The sequence below is a fragment of the Elephas maximus genome, chromosome 19, assembly GCF_024166365.1.
Source record: "Elephas maximus indicus isolate mEleMax1 chromosome 19, mEleMax1 primary haplotype, whole genome shotgun sequence".
In the NCBI taxonomy this organism is placed as follows: domain Eukaryota; kingdom Metazoa; phylum Chordata; class Mammalia; order Proboscidea; family Elephantidae; genus Elephas; species Elephas maximus.
The window spans coordinates 20,358,847-20,381,920 of record NC_064837.1 but is presented as its reverse complement, the minus strand read 5'-3'; the positions used below and the strand labels follow the sequence as shown (position 1 = coordinate 20,381,920).

At 50.5% G+C, this 23,074-nt stretch overlaps 1 protein-coding gene across 1 annotated transcript in view; it reads left to right on the top strand.

Moving 5' to 3' along the window:
* The window catches only part of DOC2B (double C2 domain beta), a 38,191-nt gene that overhangs the window by 5,119 nt on the left and 9,998 nt on the right, over window positions 1-23,074 (top strand). Inside the window, exons 2-6 of the mRNA XM_049858721.1 lie at window positions 6,772-6,851; window positions 11,038-11,112; window positions 16,351-16,460; window positions 16,646-16,772; window positions 21,526-21,683. Of these exons, the coding sequence (XP_049714678.1) occupies window positions 6,772-6,851; window positions 11,038-11,112; window positions 16,351-16,460; window positions 16,646-16,772; window positions 21,526-21,683 (550 nt within the window). The remainder of the gene's footprint in view (window positions 1-6,771; window positions 6,852-11,037; window positions 11,113-16,350; window positions 16,461-16,645; window positions 16,773-21,525; window positions 21,684-23,074) is intronic.

The window sequence follows — 23,074 nt, the reverse complement described above, 5'->3', positions numbered from 1 at the left end:
CCACCCTGGCCAGATTACTTCCCCTCTCTGAGCCTCATTTCTCCAACTGGGATATGAAAATTATAGACCACAAGCTCCCTAAGAGCTTCATCAGCGGAAGCCTCTAAAAATTGTGACTGACTTCTATTTATAAACTATTATTTCTTACACACCACCACCCACCTGTCAGTTTGTCGTACTGTGGTGGCTTGCATGTTGCTATGATGCTGGAAATAATCCCACCAACATGTATGCCCAATAGGTGTGGGAGGGCATATGGGAGTACACCTACATTCATATGTAGGTTTGGCTTTGGATATTTCTGTATATTCATATGTGCTGCATGTCTTTTCATATACATAATAGAGCACATAGGGGGCACAGTCATGGAAACAACCTAAATGTAACCAAACACCTCACAGGAGTGAGTTACTGGGCTTGAAGGCTGAGGACCATAATCCTGAGAGACATCTAGGTCAATTGGCCTAACATTAAAAAAATGTTCTAGAGACAGCCTACAGACTGGGGAAAAAAAAATTGGCTGTAACATATTGACAAGGGTCTAATCTCTAAAATCTATACAATACTTCAACACCTCAAAAACAAAAAGACAACCCAATTAAAAAATGGGTAAAAGGTATGAACAGACTCTTCACCAAAGAAGACATTCAGGCAGCTAACAGGCACATGAGGAAATGCTCACAATCATTAGCCATTAGAGAAATGCAAATCAAAACTGCAATGAGTAAGAACTACTTTAGGTGAAAAAAAAAAAAAGATGAAGGGAAGGACAATACTCAGTACACGGAAGGTCAGCTCAACTGGACTAGACCAAAAGCAAAGAAGTTTCCGGGATAAACTGAATGCTTCAAAGGTCAGCGGAGCAAGGGCGGGGGTTTGGGGACTATGGCTTAAGGGGACTTCTAAGTCAATTGGCAAAATAATTCTATTATGAAAACATTCTGCATCCCACTTTGAAATGTGGCATCTGGGGTCTTAAATGCTAACAAGCGGCCATCTAAGATGCATCAATTGGTCTCAACCCACCTGGATCAAAGGAGAATGAAGAACACCAAGGTCACACGATAATTAAGAGCCCAAGAGACAGAAAGGGCCATGGGAACAAGAGACTTACATCATCTTGAGACCAGAAGAACTAGATGGTGCCCGGCCACAACCGATGACTGCCCTGACAGGGAGCACAACGGAGAACCCCTGAGGGAGCAGGAGATCAGTGGGATGCAGACCCCAAATTCTCATAAAAAGACCAGACTTAATGGTCTGACTGAGACTAAAGGAATCCTGGTGGTCATGGTCCCCAAACCTTCTGTTGGCCCAGGACAGGAATCATTTCCAAAGACAACTCATCAGACATGGAAGGGACTGGACAATGGGTAGGAGAGAGATGCTGATGAAGAGTGAGCTACTTGTATCAGGTGGACACCTGAGACTGTGTTGGCATCTCCCATCTGGAGGGGAGATGGGAGGGCAGAGAGGGTTAGAAACTGGCAAAATTGTCACGAAAGGAGAGACTGGAAGGGCTGACTCATTAGGGGGAGAGTAAGTGGGAGTATGGAGTAAGGTGTATATAAGCTTATATGTGACAGACTGACTTGATTTGTCAACGTTCACTTAAAGCTCAATAAAAATTATTAAAAAAAAAAAACTGCAGTGAGATACCATCTCATCCCCAACATTACTGGCACAAATAAAAAAAAAAAAAAAAACAGAAAATAAATATTGGAGAGGTTTCGGGGAGACTGGAACTCTTACGCACTGCTGGTAGGAATGTAAAATGGTACAACCACTATGGAAAATGATATGGTACCTCCTTAAAAAGCTATAAATGGAAATCCCGTACAATCCAGCAATTCCACTCCTAGGTATATATCCTACAGAAGTAAGAGCCATCTCGTGAATAGATATATGCACACCCATGTTCATTGCAGCGTTATTCGTAATAGCAAAGAGATAGAAACAACCTAAGTGCCCATCAACAGATGAATAGATAAACAAATTATGGTACGTGCACACCGTGCACAGCAATGATAAAGAACAATGATGCATCCGCGAAACATCTCATAACATGGATGAGTCTAGAGAGCATTACGCCGACTGAAATAAGTCAATCACAAAAGGACAAATAATATATGAAGCCACTATTATAAAAACACAAGGAAAGGCTTACACACAGAAAAAAGGAATCTTTGATGGTTATGAGGGAGGAGGAAAGTGGGGAGGGGAAAATCACTAACTAGATAGTAGATAAGCGTTAACTTTGGTGAAGGGAAAGACAACACACAATATAGAAGTCAGCACAACTTGACCAAAGAAAAGCCATAGAAGCTTCCTAGACACATCCAAACACCCTGAGGGACCGAGTAACTGGAACTGAGGCCTGGGGACCATCTAGGTCAATTGGCATAACGTAGTTCGTAAAAAAAATGTTCTACATCCTACTTCAGCGAGAAGTATCTGGGGTCTTAAAAGCTTGAGAGCAGCCATCTAAGATGCACCTTACCACCACCAACCCCCTCTGACAGGGATCACAGAGGGTCCTGGACAGAGTGGGAGAAAAATGTAGAACAAAATTCAAATTCACAAAAAAAGACCAGACTTACTGGTCTGACAGAGAGTAGAGAAACCCCCAGACTATGGCCCTTGGATACCCTGCTAACTCAGAACTGAAGCTACTCCCAAAGTCTACCTTTCGGCCAAAGATTAGACAGGCCTATAAAATAAACAATAACACAACGTGAGGAATGTGCTTCTTAGTTAAATCAAGTATATGAGACCAAATGGCAACACCTGCCCAAAAACAAAGACAAGAAGGCAAGAAGAAGTGACAGGAAATCTGATGAAGGTGGAAAAGGAAAGGGGGAGAAGTGCTGACCCATTGCAGAGATTGCCACTAATGTCACGAAAGAATTTGTGTATAAAATTTTTGAATGAAAAACTAATTTGTGTTATAAACTTTCACCTAAAACACAATAAAATAAAACAAAACTTTCTACGCCCTACTTTGGTGAATAGCGTCTGGGGTCTTAAAAGTTTTTGAGTGGCTGTCTAAGATACAACTATTGGTCTCTTTCCATCCAGAGCAAAGGAGAGTGAAGAAAACCAAAGACTCAAGGAAACAATTAGTCCAAAGGACTGACAGACCACAAGAACCACAGCCTCCACCAGCCTGAGACCAGAACAACTAGATGGTGCCCGGCTACCACTATCTACCACTCTGACCAGGATCACAATAGAAGGTCCCGCTGAGAGTGGTGGAAAAAAAAAAATGTAGAACAAAACTAAAATTCATAAAAAAGACCAGATTTACCGGTCCAAGAGAGACTGGAGAAACCCCTGAGACTGTAGCTATTGGATACCCTTCTAATTTGGAGCTGAAGCTATTCCCGGAGATCACCTTTCAGCCAAATAATAGACAGACCTATAAATAAACAACAACACCCGAGGGGAAAGTGCTCCTTAGAACAATCATGGATATGAGACCAAAAGGCAACACCTGCCCAAAAGCAAAGATGAGAAGACAGGAAGGGGCAGGACAACCGAAGAATGGAAATGGGGAGCTCAGGGTGGTAATGGGGAGAGTGCTGACACATTGTGGGGAGTGCAACCTATGTCATGAAACAATTTGTGTATTAACTGTTGAATGGGAAACTAATTTGCTCTGTAAACCTTCACCTAAAGCACGATTAAAAAAAAAAAAAAAACTACATGGATCACAATGAATATTGTCTGATATAGTGGTGGAAGATGAGCCCTCTAAGTTGGAAGGCACTCCAAAAACATAGTGGCCACAACAACAGACTCAAGCATACCAACGATCCTGAAGATGGCGCAGGGCCAGGCAATGTTTCGTTCTGTTGTGTATGGGGTCGCCATGACATGGAGCCAGCGTGACAGCAACTACAACAACAACAGTTCTTGTAAAACCTCCATTGGAGTTCAAAGAAATTCATTAATCACATCCTGGCAAAGCACTGGGCATGTTGTTACTTCCCAGAAAGTGGTCACGGGTGCTGTTTTTCAGCTGAGCAGCATCCCAGTCCTCCTCCTTATGAATGAATTTCCACAGAGCTCCGCTCTCCTCCCTGGAACTGCGTTTCCCAGTGGGGAGCAGGCAACCCCTTCATCTCGCTGGCTTGTCCTTCTCTGGGATCGGGAGACGGGCAGAGGTTGTGGAGTGTGTGTTTTTACACACTAGAATCCACCTAGTCCCTGCTCCTGTGAGCAGTTGGTGAGCAAGTTGGTGTGAACAGACCAGCCATGTGGATTGACCGTCTGCTCTTCTCTGGTCTCACGGATGTGGACGAGACATGTCTGGGGGGAACGAGCCACTGGCCGGCTTGACCTAAATAGCAGAGTGATTTACTCTCATGTAAAGCTAACTTCTTTGGGGACTGGTATCCCAAAAGCATGGCCTGGTGAATCTTGGGCCCATGGCTGTATTGGTGGTTACAGGCATGGTCACATATACCTCACTTACAGCCTTCTGACCTGCCCACCTGCATGAAAGGGAGGGAGGACATAGAGCACAAAAGGCCACGTACAGTTATCACCAAAGCTCCACTCAAGGCCTATTGACTCTTAGTTTAGACACAGTTCTAACCCGTATTGCCACGAAGCTTCATAGAAAGAACAATCAACTACTGAAAAGGAGGGAGAGCTGCTTGCGCTACCAAAGGAAGTATTCTAAAAGGGGGTTCAAGCTGATGGCAAAGGGGGAGACAGAAAAATAAACTCTCGAAGAGAGTAGCCACCTGGGACCACTTGGTGGAGGATGGTCTCACACCCCCTCAGTGTCCAGGCTATGACTGTGACATACATTAGCCGTTTGCACTACCCAGGGACTCCACAGTATTGTGAGGTGGGCACTGTTGTTGTCTCCATTTTACAGATGAGGAAACTGAGGCACAAAGTGGTTAGGTAAGCTGTCAAAGGTCGCGCAGCTGTCAAAGTTTGCACAGCAAGGAAGATCAGACCCTGGATTTGAACCTGAGGAGTAGATATCAGAGAGTGAGTCTTGCAACCCATACTAGGCTGCAGTCCGGTACCAAGAAATCGGGCCGTGGGCCTCACTCTGTGCCAGGAGCTGGGGAGCAAGACCAGCAAGATTCAGCGTACACATGGGCCTTGATGTGTTTGTTTCTCTGCAGACTGGAGACACTTTGTCATGCCTGGGCCCCTGCGCTGGGCCAGGGTCTGCACACTTTCTCTGTGAATATTTTTAACTTTGTGGGGCTGTATGGTCTGCTGCACCCACCCAACTCTGCCTTTGCAAGGGGAAAGCTTCCACTGACAATCTGTAAGCAAATGGGTGTGGCGAGATTTGGCCCTGGGGCCATACTTTGATCTGAACCCGTGTTGGAAGCCCCTGGCCTAATACACCAAAACACATTGCTATTGAGTCAATTCCCACTCATAGCGACACAGTAGGACAGAGTAGAACTGCCCCCACAGGATTTCCAAAGAACAGCTGGTGGATTTGAACTGCCGAGCTTTTGATTAGCAGCCATTGCACCACCAGGGCTCCGGCCTAATAAACAAAGCCCTTCAAATCTGGCCCTGCTCTCCACTCAGGGAGAGCAGCCACACAGCCCTCTATCCTGCCGGTTGCCTGTAGTTGCAGCGCCCCCTCTTCCAGCCCCAGTGTGCCTCCAGTGAACTCCTACTTATCCTGAGGTGAAACATCACCTCCTCCAGGAAGCCATCCTTGACTGCCCCAGTTTGCATCGAGGTCAGGCGTCCTTCCTTGGGCCCCCATAGCTCCTGGCTCATCAGACTCTTGTGGTAAATTGTTTTCATCTGTTCCTCCCATCAGACTGTGCTTTCTTTGTGCTGTTTCTTTCCTGCTTTATAGATATTTTTATCTCTAGAGTCAGGCATATTGTAAACACTTGGTAAATGATGAGCGAATGGATGAACAAATGAATGAATGAGGTTCCAGTTGACTAGCCCAGCACCTGGGAGCAGAACCTGGGCTTCTGCAGACATCCTGTGAATGTGTGTCTTGCGGTTTGGGGATGGGCCTTGAGCTATGCCCCCACCAGCACCCCTGGCCTTCCCAATGGGAGCCCCGTAGACATGGAAGGCCACGGCGGCTGGGTATGAGTGCCTCTGAGGGCAGCAGCTGCAGCCAATCATTGCTGGATCCTCTACCCAGCCCTTGGGAATCACCTGCTGCCTTTGAAAGGCTTGGGGACAGTAGTGTGAGGACCCAGCTTGCTCCTCACAGCCTTCCCAGGGTCCCCAAGGGGCTGGAGAGGCCAGGAGCCACAGCCCTGCGTACCGCCTGGGGGGTGGGAAAGTGGATCAGCCTGGCCAGTACCTGCAGCCTCTGCCTTCTCACAAAATCCTTGTGACATATAACAGGCAAGGGAAACTGATGCACAGAGCCCAGAGTGGTGATTACACAAGGAGGGCAGGAACTACCGTTAGCTGAGTATCAGTACACGTGGACACCACACTGGGCCAGCTATGGGCCACGCAGCACAGGGGCTAGGGGCCAGGTCTGGTGCCACCCACCTGAGTTTGAATCTTGGGCTACCATCCCCATGACTGCGGGTGACCAATTTAACCTCTGAGTCTCAACCGTTCATCTGGAAAGTGGGAGAATACTGCTCCCTTCCCAGGTTGAGTAGATGGGGAGCAAGGACGAAGAGTATTTGGCTCACAGTAGTGGTTCACTTGGTGACAGCCACCACTTGGAGACATCCACCTGCCCCAGGGTGAGGCTTCTTCATGATGTGGCCAATGACCTGTGCTCCTATCTGCCCACAGCCGCCCTGGGCACGCTGGACTTCAGCCTGCTCTACGACCAGGAGAACAACGCCCTGCACTGCACCATCAGCAAAGCCAAGGTAGGCCACCACAAACCCACAGTCCAGGGTCCTGGAAGTCAGAGGGGCAGAGGACAGACGAGAGGCAGCCGGGTTCTCTTTTCACCTCTCCCCACTCTCTACTTTTGGTCCAGGCTTCATGGTTCTTTGTATGTGGGGTGCCAGGCAGGGAGGGAATTCTTGACTGAACTGTCTCAGCTGCCCACCCCTCAAAAAGCCCTGTGCAGCAAGGCATGTGGGGGAAGGGGTACAACCAAGAAAGGGGTGAGAAGATGAAGGCTGGAGCGGGGCTTTCAGGGGACTGAGGCCCAATGGGGCCTGGGGAGGGGCTAGGGGGCGGGAAGGAAGAGAAAGTGAGTGGACATGGCATGTCTGTCCTGCAGGCCCAGAGGGAGGGGTGGATTCTGATGCCTCTGGGCCCCCAAAGTTCCCAGCACATGGGCCTCCTGGACCACCCCACAGGGGTGGGTGGGCACCACAGGGGTGGGCTGCTGACCCTACTGCTGTCTGGGATTAATCCTTTGGAGTGTCAGGGCCTGTGCCTGGAAGGCCCTCAGTACCTGCTCTCTGGGCTGGCCAAGCTTTTAGCCACCATTCCTGGGGGCTGTGGGTGTTCGTGGACCCACTGAGGCCCCAGCCAGGCCCCCGGTGCTCACCTGTACCCTGACTCTTTGCCCCCCTCACCTGTGGGCCTGCACCTGAGCCGGCATCATCAGCTCTATGTTCTCAACCATGCTGTTCCCTTCGTCCCCCCCACCACATGGCTCCCTCTGGGAGGAAGGTGCCAAAGTTGATGTTCTCTCGAAAGGTAAGGGCAGCCTGTGTGGCCTGGTAGAACCTTGCAGAAAAAGCGCGTGTGTCGAGCTGAGAGGGCCTGAGCCAGTGCAGTTCAGATCAAGGTGCTTCCTGCAGAGCTGGCTGGGTCCAGGCCTCACCCTCAACCTGCAGGTTGCCCTCTGTCCCTCCCTCCCACCCTCCCATCTAAGGGGCTGCCCAGGGTTCTGTGTGCAACCAGAGAGACAGGCTGCCTGGTGCCGTTCCAGGCTGTGCCCCCAGCCCCACCTGGGCTACCAGAGCTGGCCTGCATGGGCAGCTATGAGTACTGTCCACAGTTGGCCAAGGCCAGATTGGGCACCAGGAGGCCTGCACACTCCTGGCCCTCTTCTCTGGGTGCTCCCCAGACCTTGCCCAAAAGGCATGAGCCTCCCTCCAGGAGCTCCAGATCTGCCCCCTGGGTACCAAGCTGAGGATCTGGTGGCTGTGCCAAAGGCTGCAGGACCCGGGCAGACCCCTTCTTCTCCCTCAACCCAGCTTTGTAGTTGTCCAGGCTTGGGGACTGGGGCTGGGCGCTGGATGCCAGGCTACTCTGGCCAGAGCCAGCCTCCTCCCCTCTCGCCCCAGACACCAGGCCCTCCTTATGCTGTGTGCTCTGCCTCCCCTACGTGGGCTGGGGGTGTATCGGTGTGCGCGTGTGAGCATGCATGTGCATATCTGTATGTGTGTCTGTGTGTGCCTGCACATGTCTGTGTGGGTATGTGTATATGTGCGTGGGTGCATCACTGGAGGCACTGGAAGTTGGGGATGGGAGGTCTCCAGGCCAGGGTGGCTCCCCATTCTCCATCTCACTCTGCTTAGATCCAGTTCTGTAGGGAAGAGGGTGGCAGCAGGCAGGGGATGAGCTGGGGTGAGGGAGGGGTGTGGAGAGGAGCCACAGGGAAGGTGGTGGGCATGGGGAAGCTGAAGCAGAGCTGACAGGAGGAGCCCCTCAGGCGTCTCTGGGGAGATGCAAGTTGGACCTGAGGCTGGGCTCTAGCTTGGGTGTGCTCTGGGTATATGGACCTGCCTCGGTTTTCTCATCTGGGTGATGTGAGCATTAAATGAGTTCTCTCTCGCACACACACAGCTGGCGCTCTGTAAGTGCTTGGTGTATGTACCTACGCACACACACACATGCACTCACACACACCCACATGCGCGAGGACATGCAGGCATTCGTATCCAAAGAGAGACTAGAAAACTCCAGCAGTGCAGCCCGCTCTGGGAGGCACATAGCCTCTGCTTTGACCATCCGGAAAGCTCCTGCTCTCCTCGCTTCACCCACAGCAGTCCTCAAGAAGCCCAGGGAGGGGCGGGACGGGCCAGGCTTTGGTGGAAGGACTTCCTCTCCAGGCTAGAGCTATCCCTGCCCTGTGCCCCTCAGCGCCAGGAGCAGCCACAACTCCCCTCCAGCCCCTCCCACACGAGCTACCCCCGGAGCCCTGGGATCAGCTTCTGCAATAAGCTGGGGGGGTCTGCGTGAGGGATGGGAAAACAGCTTCCTGTCCTCCCCCCTCTTTCCGTGGGGCATGGCCCATGCAGAGCTGTGTCGGGCTGTGGGTGGAGAGCCTGGGTGGGGGTCAGAACTTGGAGCAGGGGCAGAACAGTGCCTTGGCCTCCATGCAGTGCCCTCTGACCCCTTCTGCTTCTGGCCAAGAGCGTGGCCACCCCAGGATGCTCACAGACTAGCTAGTTGGGATGGTGATGGTGGGGGATAATAGCAGGGGGCAGGGGTTCTGTCACAGCCCAGGGGTCCAGGAGGACAGAATGGGCATCACCCATCTGCCCTACCTCAGCCCCCAGGGGCAGCCCAGGGGCGAGGAGCTGGAACCAGCATAGCCACTAGGTAAACATGGTGGAAGGCCAGGTGGTGCAGATTTGCAAATGAAAAGTCAAGAAATGTGACCCAGTGAAAACATTTTTAGCTACAAAAGCACAGGCAAATTTACGAGAATTGTTACATGAGACACAAATCTTCAGAGATCCCCTGCTTGCTGCAGCCTGTGCGCAGGCCATGCCACCAGATGCCCCAGGGCCCCAGGATAACTATCTCTGGGACACTTGGTGGGAAAGGGCAAGAAGCTGGGACTGAAAGAGCCACCTTGTTGCCATGGGTGCACACAAGGGAGCAGCAGGACACCCCCATCCCAGCCCTTGGCCGCTTCTCTGGCATCTCCAAAAGGGCCTGGCATGTAGGGGAAGGGGAACCCATGTCCTGCCTGCCAGGCCTTAAGGCTCATGCCATTGTGGAAAGTTGAAATTATTGTCCCTTTTACATATGATAAAACTGAGGCTGGGTGTGGGGGGTGTGGTAAAATAACTCATTCACTTATTGTATCAGCTAATAAGTGCAGGAGCTGAGATCTGAACCCAGGCCAGTCTGACTCCCAAACCTGTACCCTTTCCCCAACAGCTTCATTTGTAGAGAAATGGGTCATGAGAACCCCCCTCTCATATATCAGCCCCCAACTGGGAGTGCCTTCCAGGCCAGGTAGAGGTGGGGCACCAGGGAGAAGGGCTTTGGGTTCCCTCGGAGGTGGGCTGATCTCAGCAGCCCAGCTGCTTCTCCCTCACCTGGCTTGTGAAGAAAATTCATAGTTCATCTTTGAATAATGTCATGGGGCTGCCCTTGGGCCCTGCGCAGGCCACAGCTCCCTCCCTGCATCCCTGGGTGCCGTCCCAGAAAGAGAGCCTGCAGTTTTCAGGAACAAGAGCATGCTTGAGGTCAGTTAAGCCCCTATTTATGGTTCCACTTGTTCCCTGGCTGTGTACATTTGGCTGCTTTTTCAAAAGGACCTGAAAGCAGAGTTAGTCAGGGGTGCCCTCTTGTGGAGAGACCCTCTGTGGCCAGTCAGCTGTGTGACCATGGACAAGGGCTGGTTGGGAGCTGTGCCTAATCCAGAGGGAAGAACATAAGACATCCCCCCGTGGCTATAAAGGAAGCATGTGGGTGAGTGGATAGAGAGTCACATGGATTTAGGGTCAGTGAGAGAACCGTCCACCGAGGAGGCTAGGGTGCGGGGAGGGGAGTCCAGAAGAGGGTGGGTAGTGTGGAGGCTGGAAAGCAGAGGGTCATGTGACTTCATTTGAAGGAGGGTGAGTCCTCTGCTTTGCTGATAAGGAGAATAGAAGAGAAAGGCTGATCCATAAAGAAGCTGCCTTGGGCCTCAAAGTTTGGGGTAAGGGCAGGGGATTGCACCTGCACTGAGCCATCCCCCATTCCCCTGTTCTGGGTGTTTGGGGCCAAGGGTGTCTGTGAAGAGGGCCATGAATGGACCCAGCCAGGAGGCCCAGGGGATCAGGATGTCTGCTGAGCCAGGCTCCTGGGGGCCCCAGCTGCTCTGTGCCTCTGGTCTCCACTTCACACCCTCTGCTGTTCTCCTCTGCTCAGGGCCTGAAGCCTATGGACCACAATGGGCTGGCAGATCCCTACGTCAAGCTGCACCTGCTACCAGGAGCCAGTAAGGTGAGGGGGTCCCCCTCAGGCCTGCCGACCAGCTTACAGCTGGGGCTGGGACCTGGTCTGAGCTCGAGGCACCCAGGAAGGTCTGCCACTCCCATACCCTCATTAGAACCCTTCACCTCCACCCAGAGCACCCAGTCAACACCACACCCTCCAGGCCACCCAGGGGCGTGGAGTCAGCATTGCCTGGCTGCTAAGCTGGGGGACCTCCAGAGAATTTCCAGCTCACCATTTTATAAGCAGCATTCTCAGTTGGATGTTAATATTATATACGAAAAAAGGGTTCTGTGGTCATATAAGGAGCCCTGGTAGTGAAGTAGTTAAGCACTTGGCTGCTAACCAAAAGATCGGCAGTTTGAACTCACCAGCAGCTCCATGGGAGAAAGATGTGGCCGTCTGCTTCCGTAAAAATTCCAGCCTTAGAAATGCTATGGGGCAGTTCCACTCTATCCTAAAGGGTCACTTTAAGTCAGAATCGACTCAACGGCAATGGGCGTGTGTGGTCATATAACATCATGTAACATAACACCATATAACATTACATCGTATAACATAAACCTGTTAGATAGGTTTCTTTACTGCAGGACTTGTCAGAGCCTTTACTGAGTTGATGGGCTGCTCTGTGACTCTCCACAAAAGCGATGGAGTGGGTGGTGTCTGCCTAATTTATTTGACCACAGAACCCTGGATCACATGCTAGATGACCCAAAAGACCAAGCCCATGCTTGGGACACCAACAACAGGTGCTGGGAAAGGAGAGGGAAAAAAAAGTTTTTTTGTTTTGTTTTACAAAAATGTTCTTATTAAAATAAGAACATCAAGGCCAGCACTGGAAAATCAAAACTTGATTGGGCCTCCTTATATGCATCTTGCAGCTTACCGTTGTTTTTATTTTCAATTACATGGGTGGGGGAGTCACCATCATCTTTTCAGAGTGTGTCTTGCCCCAGCCCTGGTCCCACAGACTATCTCAAGGAGAAGTACGACTGTAGTCCAGCAACTTTGTTTCCAAGCGAAGAGTGAAAACCAGAGGGGAGATGGAGGGACCTGGGACACAGCCAGAGTGAACAGCAGAGCCCAGGGGTGGGGCTCCTGTCCCAGCCTTTCAGAAGCCAAGAGCTGGGGACTTCCTGCCTGGCCCCTCCTGGGAAGAAGGCCTAATGACTACTCCTGGCGACCACCCTGGGCTGACTGACCTCAGGCTGCTGGGACCTGAGTTGACATAAGTGCCCAAGCTCCCCTAGACTAGGGTATGGGACTGGGGCACCACACTGGTCCAGGAGGGCCACCCTAGATGGGAGGGCAGAGGTCCCACCACCTGCAACTGGGCAAGTGAGAAACCACCTGGGCCAGACTCCTCATGCTCAAAGTGCGACCCCGGGCAGTGAGGGCTGCATGCAAGCTCAGTGATGATGAGCCCCTCCCCCACCACAAACCATGGGGTCCTCATCTGTGAAAGGGCAACTATACCTGCCTGACTTGGAGCTAGGAGGAAAATGAGATCACCCCTTTCAAAGGTATAAGCTTCGTTCCATGGCAGGGGCTGGCCATGCTGATTGCCACAGAGCGTGGGACAGCCACCACACCAGCAGCCCTGCTCGAGGTCCGCAGAGGGTATGACTGAAACCCTGGGCAGACACGCTGTATTGGTTTGGTGGAGCTGCCATAAAAAACTACCACAAAGTGATTGCCTACCACAACAGAAATTTATCGTCTCACAATTCCGGAGGCTTCTTGTTGTTGTTAGGTGCCGTTGAATTGGTTCCGACTCAAAGCGATCCTATGTACGACAGAACGAAACACTACCCAATCCTGCACCATCCTCACCATCATTGCTATGTTTGAGCCCATTGTGTTAGTCCATCTCATGGAGGATCTTTCTCTTTTTTGCTGACCCTCTATCTTACCAAGCATGATGTCCTTCTCCAGGGACTGTTCCCTCCTGATAACATGTCCAAAGTACATGGGACCCAGTCTCACCATCCTTGCTTCTAATGAGTATTCTGGCTGTACTTCTTCCAAGACAGATTTGTTTGTTCTTCCGGCATTTCATCGTATATTCGTTATTCTTCCCCAACCCCATAGTTCGGAGGCATCAATTCTTCTTCAGTCTTCTTTATTCATTGTCCAGCTTTCACATGCATGGGAGGCATTGAAAACAGGTCAGGTGCCTTTTGGTCCTTACGGTGACATCTTTGCTTTTCAAGAGGTCTTTTGCAGCAGATTTGCCCAATGTAATGCGTCATTTGATTTCTTGACTGCTGCTTCATGGACGTTGATTGTGGATTCAAGTAAAATGAAATCCTTGATAACTTCCATCTTTTCTCCGTTTATCATGCTGTTGCTTATGGTCCAGTTGTAAGGATTTTTGTTTTCTTTAGGGTTTTTTTTTTTTTTTAGGGTAGGTGTAATCCATACTGAAGGCTGTAGTCTTTGATCTTCATCAGTAAGTGCTTCAAGTCCTCTTAACTTTCAGCAAGCAAGGTTGTGTCATCTGCATATCACAGGTTGTTAATGAGTTTGATATTAATGATATTGTTTGATAATTCCTGCATTCACCTTTCTTTGGAATGGGCACAAATATGATTCTCTTCCACTCAATTGGCCACATAGCTGTCTTCCAAATTTCTTGGCATAGACAACTGAGCACCTCCAGCACTGCATCCATTTGTTGAAACATCTCAGCTGGTACTCCCTCAATTCCTGGAGCCTCGTTTTTCACCAATGCCTTCAGTGCACCTTGGACTTCTTCGTTCAGTACGATCGATTCTTGATCATATGCTACCTCCTGAAATGGTTGAATGTTGACGGGTTCTTTTTAGCACAGTGACTCTGTATATTCCTTCCATCTTCTTTTGATGCTTCCTGCATTGTTCAATATTTTGCCAATAAAATCTTTTAATATTGCAACTTGAGGCTTGAATTTTTTCTTCATTTCTTTCAGCTTAAGAAATGCCATGTGTCCTTCCCTCTTGGTTTTCTAACTCCAGGTCTTTGCGCATGTCATTATAATACTTCCCTTTGTCTCTCCAGCCGCCCTTTGAAATTTTCTGTTCATCTCTTTTCCTTCATCATTTCTTCCTTTCGCTTTAGCTACTCTACATTTAAGAGTAAGTTTCAGCGTCTCTTCTGATCTCCATTTTGGATTTTTCTTTTTTTTTCTGTTTTTTTAATGACCTTTTGCTTTCTTTATGTATGATGTCCTTGATGTCATCCCACCACTTGTCTGGTCTTAGGTCATTAGTGTTCAGTGCATCAAATCTATTCTTGAGATGGTCTATAAATTCAGGTGGGATATACTCAAGGTAGTACTTTGGCTCTCATGACCCTGTTGGTATTTGAAATATCAGTGGCATAGTTTCCAGCATCATAGCAACATGCAAGCCACCACTCATCTGTCAGTTTGTTGTTCTGTGATAGCTTGCGTGTTGCCATGTTGCTGGAAGCTATGCCACCAGTATTTCAAATACCAGGAGCATCACCCATGGTGGGCAAGTTTTAGTGGCGCTTCCAGACTAAGACAGACTAGAAAGAAGGACCTGGCGATCTACTGCTGAAAAAAATTGGTCAGTGAAAACCTTTGGAATAGCAGCAGAACATTGCTTGGTACAGTACCAGAAGATGAGCCCCTCAGGTTGGAAGGCACTCAAAAGACGACTGGGGAAGAGCTGCCTTAATGACGTGGATGGAGTAAAGCTGTCAGGACCTTCATTTGCTGATGTGGCACAACTCAAAATGAGAAGAAACAGCTGCAAACACCCATTAATAATCAAAATGTGGGATGTATGAAGTATGAATCTAGGAAAATTAGAAGCTGTCAAAAATGAAATGGAATACGCAAAGATCAGTGTGCTAGGCATTAGTGAGCTGAAATGAACTAGTACTGGCTATTTTGAATTAGACGATCATATGGTCTACAATGCAGAGAATGACAAATTGAAGAGGAATGACATCGCATTCACTGTTAAAAAAAATTTCAAGATCTATTCTGAAGTATGATGCTGTCAGTGATAGGATAATATCCATATGCCTACAAGGAAAGCCAGTTAATGCAACTATTACTCAAATTTACGCACCAACCACTAATGCCAAAGATGAACAAATTGAAAATTTTTACCAACTTCTGCAGTTGATTGATTAAACATACAATCAGAAGGCATTGATAATTACTGGTGATTGGAATGTGAAACAGAGAAGAAGGATAGGTAGGTCATTGGAAAATATGGCCTTGGAGTTAGAAACGATACCGGAGATCTCATGCTAGAATTTTGTAAGACAAACAACTTCTTCATTGTGAATACCTTTTTCAACAACGTAAATGCAAACTATACACGTAGACCTGGATGGATGGAATACACGGGAATCAAATCAACTACATCTGTGGAAAGAGATGACGGAGAAGCTCAACGTCATTAGTGAGAACAAGGCCAGGGGCCAACTACAGAAGAGACTATCAATTGCTCCTATGCAAGTTCAAGTTGAAGCTGAAGAAAATTAAAACCACAAATGTAGTAGCTTAAAACAACACAAATTTATTCCCTTACAGTGTTGTTGGTTAGAAGTCCGACACAGGTCCCATTATGCCAAAATCAGGGTGTTGTCAGGGCTGCATTCCTTCTGGAGGCTGGAAAGGGAGAATTCATTTCCTTGTCTTTTCCAGGTTCTGCCCACATTCCTTGGCACATGGCCGCTTCTTCCATCTTCAAAGCCAGCGCCATTGTATCTCTGACCATTCTTCATAGTCACATCTCCCTCTGACTCTTCCTCTGCTTCCATCTTCTACATTTAAGGACCTTTGTGATTATGTTCGGAGTTCCTGGATGGTGCAAATGGTTAACACACTTGGCTGCTAACCAAAAAGTTGAAAGTTCAAGTCCACCCAGGGGCACCTCAGAAGAAAGGCCTGACAATCTACTTCCGAAAAATCAGCCATTGAAAAATCCCATGGAGCACAGTTCCACTCTCACACACATGGGGTCGCCATGAGTCAGAGCTGGCTCGATAGCAACTGGTTTTATGATTACACTGGACCCACCCAGATGATTCAGGACGACCTCCCTATTTTAAAGTCAGCTAACGAAGCTAACTAGTGACCTTAATTCCATCTGCCACTTTAAGTCCCCTTTGCCATGTCATACAACGTATTCCCAGGTCTGGGGATTAGAAGGGGGACATCTCTGGAGACTGTATTCTGCCTGCCACACACCCCGATGCTCATGGGATCATTTTTCTTGTCTCCAGGCAAATAAGCTCAGAACAAAAACTCTCCATAACACCCTGAACCCCACATGGAACGAGACCCTCACTTACTATGGGATCACGGATGAAGACATGATCCGCAAAACGCTGCGGTGGGTGAGGGCCCTGGGTGCCTGCTCCCCTTCCTCCACACCCCCACCCCAGCTTTAGCCACAGGGCTGGCCCCTCTCACACCACCCCCCCCATCCCTCCACCACCTGCTTGCAAATCCGCACTGAATTTGCAAGCCAAACGCCCAGCACCCGTCTGAGGTGCCGGACACGGTCTTGACCCCCAGGATCTCCGTGTGTGACGAGGATAAATTCCGCCACAATGAGTTCATCGGGGAGACGCGTGTGCCCCTGAAGAAGCTGAAACCCAACCACACCAAGACCTTCAGCATCTGCCTGGAGAAGCAGCTGCCGGTGAGTGGGGCTGAGGGCTCAGCCAGCTGCGGGGTCTGCAGGCCTGTCAGGTGCCCTCCCACTGTACGCTCAGGGCCAGGGGCATTTATTGAGCACCTACTGTGTCCCTGGGAGGGTTCTAGGTGCTGGGGATACAGACGAAAATCCCTGCACTAATGGAGGTTGGCCAGGAGACAACCCACACACGAGACACATAACCAAAATAGATCACATGTTAGATAGCGAGACAGGCCAAGAGGGAAAACTTGAGTCGGGGAAGGAGGAGCAGACACGTTGGAAAGAGCTGGTAATTTACATGGGTGCCCAGAGGGGGCAGTGGTGGTTCAGTGGTAGAATTCTCACCTTCCATGCAGGGGACCTGGGTTTGATTCCTGGCCGATGCACCTCACCTCAGTGGAGGCTTATGTATTGTTTTGACACTGAAGAGGGTTCAGCAGAGGGTCTAGAACAAGAGAGACTAGGAAGAAAGGCAATTTCTACTTCCTAAACTAAGCCAATGAAAACCCTATGGATCATAACGGTTCAATCCGAAACCAATCACGGGGATGGTGCCAGACCAGGCAGCGTTTCCATCAGTTGTGCGTGGAGTCGCTGTGAGTCGGGGGCCATCTCGACAGTAGCTAACAACAACAACGGTTGCACACGTCACACAGACAGTGCTCAGTCAGCCTACTGAATCCTGAATGAATCACATGGCATCACGTTAGATGGGTGTCCGAGGAAGGGCTCACTGGGCGAGCTGGCAGGTACCTGGGTAAAGAATATTCCAGGCAGAGGGAACAGCATCAGCATGTTTGAGGCACAGGGAGAAGGCCACTGGGAGTGCAGCAGGGATAGCGTGGGCGGGGGGGGGGAGCGTCCTGGGAGTTGAGGTCAGAGAAGAAATGGGGGGGGCGTGGAGAACCTAGGTAGGATTTTGGCTTTTACCCTGAGCAAGATGGAGCCTCAGAGAGGAGTTGCTAAGCAGGGAATGGCGGGATCTGGCTCCTTTTTTTTTTTTCATAGGCCGTGTTTTTTAGAGCAGTTTGAGTTGTACAGGAAAATTGTGCAGAAAGAGTGGAGAGTGGCCATGATATCCCTGGCCACTGGGCATGAAACGGCAGGAAGCAGAGGTGAGGGCGGCGGGACCAGTTAGGAGGAGGAGAGCATGGTCCAAGCCTGGGCCCCGGGCTGGAAGGGGGCAGTGGTGGCAGGAGAGGGCCTCAGAGCTTTGAGGGAGGTGCCCACAAGTTAGACGTCACAGGGAGGGAAAGGCAGTGTCAGGGTTTGGGGCCTGGGCACCTGCAAAGATGAGGTGGCAGAGGGCCCAGGGAGAAGCAGCAGGGGACCCTCAGGAGTTCAATTTGAACATGTTAGACTTGAGGTGCCTGTGAGATACCCAAAGGAGACAAAATAATTCTTCCCTAGAAGTTACAATTGTTTGAAATTGATGTCAAAACAGATTTTGCCCTCTGGCGGTCACCAGCAGCTGAGCCCTTCCTTCAGCAGTCTCAGTCCATTTGTCCCTCTCAACTGCCTCCCACCCGCCTCTCAGAAGAGCTGGGAGGGGTGGTCAGGAGCCAACAGAAGTGCTGTGTCCTTAGGCTGCCCAGTGTCCAGGACAGGGACAGTGACCTGGTCCCCACACCTCGCAACATCTTTCCTCCAGAGGCCTGAGCATGGGGTGAGCTCGGGGGACAAGCCCAGGGCATCCCCCAGGGTGCCTAGGCCCCCGGCGGGTGCTGGTGGTCTTGGCCAAGAACACTCTGCAGCAGCTAAGTCAAGCCCAAGGAGCAAATTGCGCCTGAGGCCGTTGCTGCCTGCCAGAATCCCCCGTCTGCCATTTTGCATAACTTTATCAAATTGTCTTCCCTTGTCACGTTCTCTCCCACTCATAGACATTTGGGTGATGGAGCTAACATTTTTTTTATTACCAGTCACCATCCACAGCTAACCCAGTTTTTCCCAATGATCTACGTCACTTATAAAAGGCAACGTCAACTTCTACTATAGTTGTGTTCCTGAGTTTTGATCACTGGCATAAACAAACAACCTTGTGAGTATGTGAGAGTGTGTGTTTATATGTGTGTCTTTGTGCATGTGAGTATATACCTGTGTATGAGGATGTGTGTGTGTGTGTGTATCTGTGAAAACGTGTGTGTATGCCTGTGTGTGGTGTGTACGTATGTAAGCGTGAATGTGCACGTGTGTGTGCGCACGTGTGGACGGGACATGATCAGGGCGTTGCCAAACCTCCCTTGAATTTGCTGGTAGCTCGTTGGTCCAGATTCGGGGGTGTGCAGGAATCACAGGAGTGCAGTTTGGGGTAATAGCTCTGACATTAGAGACACATTTTCGTGGCATGTTTTACATTTTTTGTTGTTGTTGTTAGTTGCCATTGAGAGACCCCATGTACAACAGAGTGAAACGTTGCCCAGTCCTGTGCCATCTTCACCATTGTTGTTATGCTTGAGTCCATTGTTGCAGCCATGGTATATTTTAGTGCCTTCCAACCTAGGGGCTTATCTTCCAGCACTAGATAGAAAAGCATTCTGTTGTGATCCGTAGGGTTTTCATTGGCTAATTTTTGGAAGTAGATCATCAGGCCTTTCTTGCTAGTCTGTCTTAGTCTGGAATCTCCGCTGAAACCTGTCTACCACGGGCGACCCTGCTGGTATTCGAAATACCGGTAACATAGCTTCCAAAATCATAGCAACACTCAAGCCACCACGGTACAACCAATGAACAGATGAGTGGGAGACACAATTTCTAAACATTGCTTATTTGTTCTAACACTGAACAATGCCCGGTTCAATGGTTTTCATGTGATACAACCAAAGTACAATATCCCACCCCTGAAAAGAGCTAAAAATATCCCTGCTCGTTTATGGTGTTTAATTTTCTCACACCACACAAACCAGCCGTGGTTTAATGAAGGCCTCACACACAAAGCCCTCAGCCAGAGTGGCAGGTAATTAAATCTCACAGCCTAGTCTGATGTGTTGGTAGTGGCTGCCTGAGCACGGGGTTGAGAAAGATGCTGAGGCTGTATTTGAGCTCAGGGTGAATGCTGTGATCAATTAGTCATGTCTGCTCTGGGTGTGGGAGTTCGGGACTGGTGGCCATGGCATCCCTTCCTTCACCTCATGGAGTCCTGTCTTCAGGGAGGTTTAGAAGTGGTCCTGCCTATGTGGGGGCCATGTGGGGGAACACTCAAGTCCATGGCAGAGCACGGTTGTGGCAAAGGGATTGCTGAGACCACGTGCTCAAGGAGCTTGGCAGAGCGGCCTGAGGAGGGGTCCTCAGGGGGAAGTGCGGGTCAAGCTGGGCATGTCTGGTGGCTAGGCAGTGTCACAGAGGGACTACCAGGTGAGCAGCAGCTGGAGGGCAGGATGGGTGGTCTCAGAAGGTGAAGAATAGAGAAACTTGGGGCTGTCTGGGTTGGGGAGGCAAGACCCTGAGGCCTGGAGTTGAGCTCTGACCCCAGAGGTGGGCACTAGGCAGCTCCCGAGGCAGCTCCCCACCACTCCCAGCTGTCCCCAATGTTGGGAATGTGCCAAGGCTCTGTCTTCTGGGTTCTCCTCCAGGGGTCTGCCCCACAGCAGCCTGAGAGGCTCCAGGAAGCAGCCTCAGGGGGGCTGGGAGTGAAGTGGCCCCTCACCACGTGGCCTGGGCAGACATTGTGGCCTCTCTCCAGACCTCTGCAGGCTGGCTTTGCTGGCATAAGGTTGAACCCAGAAGGGACCATCTGTCCCTCCGTTCCCACCTTCATTAAGATAAACCCCTGGGGGTCCCAGGCCCCTGCCAAGACCTAGAGGTATAACAGTGATGTAGACACAGTCTTGTCTTGAAGGTACTTAGAGCCTAGGGGTCAGATGCATGAAGAAGGAATTGGCTGCCCAGCGCTGTGGTAGAAGGACCTGGGGCAGGGGAGCATAGAGCAGGATGGCTAGCCCTTCCCCAAGGGCCAGGGAAGCCTCCACAGTCTGGTGCTGCTAGAACTGAGCTTTAAGGAAGGACCAGGCACCACGCTAAGATCCAGCAGGCATAAAGGCATGGAGAGAGAGCCAGCCTCACCTGCCTGGGGAAAGGTCAGGTCAGGCTGTGAAAAGGGACAGAGCAGGAGATGGCCTGGAGAAGCAGGCAGGAGCTAGGCCAGGGGTCAGCAAACTTTTTCCATAAAAGACCAGAGAGTAAATATTTTAGGCCTTGCCGGCCAAACCACCTCGGTTACAAATACCCAGTTATGCTTTTTGTAGCACCAAACCTGACGATATGAAAATGAAGGGACGTGGTTTGTTCCATTAAAACCTTATTTGTGGACACTGACATTTGAATTTCATATAATTTTCGTGAGTCATGAAATCATATTTTTCTTTTGATTTTGTTTTCAACCACTTAAAAAGAAAAAAAAACAAAAAACTTGGCTCACAGACCATACAAAAGCAGGTGACAGGCAGGATCTGGTCCTCAGGCCATAGTTTGCTGACCCCTGGGTGGGACCACCCTGGGCTGTGAAGGCCAGCTCGAGTGTGTGGCTTTATCCTCAGGCGACGGGAGCCACGGGCAGGGTTCAGATTCTGTCTCAGGAAGACCCTGCAGGGAAGGAGAGGCCGGGCAGAAGGCAGGGAGCCCTGACAACGGCCCGAACTGGACGGTGGCCAGTGGGAGACTCGGGTAGGGCGAGGCCCATTGACTCAGCCGGGAGGGTGGGTCAGGCCCAAGCTGGAGGTGGGAGCAGGCGAGATGGCCGAGTGACCACCGTGCCCAACAGGTAGACAAGACGGAAGACAAGTCGCTGGAGGAGCGGGGCCGGATCCTTATCTCCCTGAAGTACAGCTCGCAGAAGCAGGGCCTGCTGGTGGGCATCGTACGGTGCGCACACCTGGCCGCCATGGACGCCAACGGCTACTCAGACCCCTACGTGAAAACGTGAGTACGCAGCCCCAGGCTGCCACGTCCTTCTCCCCCTCACCTCAGGGGACGTGGGCCTGTGTGACACAATCAGTGATTCAGTTTGACGAGTGCTATGGAGCTGCACGCTTAGATATATTCTCTTATTTGATCCTTCGGCACCTCTGTGGGCTAAGTATGACCAGTCCCATTTCACAGATGAGGAAACTGAGACCTGTAGAGGTTAAGTGGCTTCCCAAGGTCAAGCAGAGATTAGAGAGCAGTTGCCTCCTGATGCCAAGTCCAGGCCCCCCGTGACCCCGCGGGGGCGGTGAGAAGGCTGGAGGAGGGGTCAGGAGGGGATGGGGTCTGTGTCAGAATGGCCAAGCGATTTCACGGAGGAACTTTGCCAGGACTGGGCAGCTGCTCACACATGCAGATAAGGGTCCACCCGGCCCTGCCAGTAGGGGCTCGTGGTAGCGCTGGAAAGAGCCGACTAACTTAGGGAGCCCTGCCAGGCAACCTGGGCCCCAGAGCTGAGTGTGGCAGGTTGCCCCTCCCCGGCTCCCCCTCCTGTGCCGGGAGAGGCTAGGATCTGAGCTCTGAGGGGCAGGTAGGAGCCTGGTGGCCCTTTGGGATGATGCAGGTGTTGCAGCGACTGCCACCAGCACTTTGGACTCTCCACGAACCGAAAATGAGTATCTGCCTGAGTTCATAGGAAGACTCACTTGAAGGAGCTGGACTTGGGGAGGAGTCTGGCTAAGCAGAAAGGAAATGGAGGCAGTCAGGAAGGAATAGAGGAGTTAAGATCAGAAGCAGGAATGGTCTGGCCTGAGGGCACAGTGAGGAGGCCCAGGTGGCTGAGGCCATGGGACATCTGGGCACCACAGAGAGGCCAGTGCTGCCTACTGGCCACTATCGTATTTCTGTCACTTTTAAAATCAGATGACAAAAATGGTGCAGCCACTTTGGAAGACAGTCTAGTGGCTTCTTAAACAGTTAAACATGGAGTTCCATCGCCCAAAACCAAACCATTTGCCATCGAGTCGATTCCAACTCACAGCAACCCCATGTGCTGCAGAGTAGAAATGCACCCCAGGGGGTTTTCATGACTGTGACCTTTAGAAGCAGATCCCCAGGACTTTCTTCTGCGGTGCTCCTGGGTGGGTTTGAACTGCCAACCTTTCAGTTAGCCTCTGGGCACATTAACTGCACCACCCAAGCAGCCAGAGTTACCCTAAAACCAAAACCAAACCTGTTGCCGTCGAGTTCATTCCAACTCATAGAGACCTTATAGGCAGAGTAGAACTGCCCCATAGGGTTTCCAAGGAGTGGCTGGTGGATTCGAACTGCTGACCTTTTTGGTTAGCAGTGGAACGCTTAACCACGGCGCCACCAGAGCTGCAGAGTTACCGTAGGACCCAGCAATT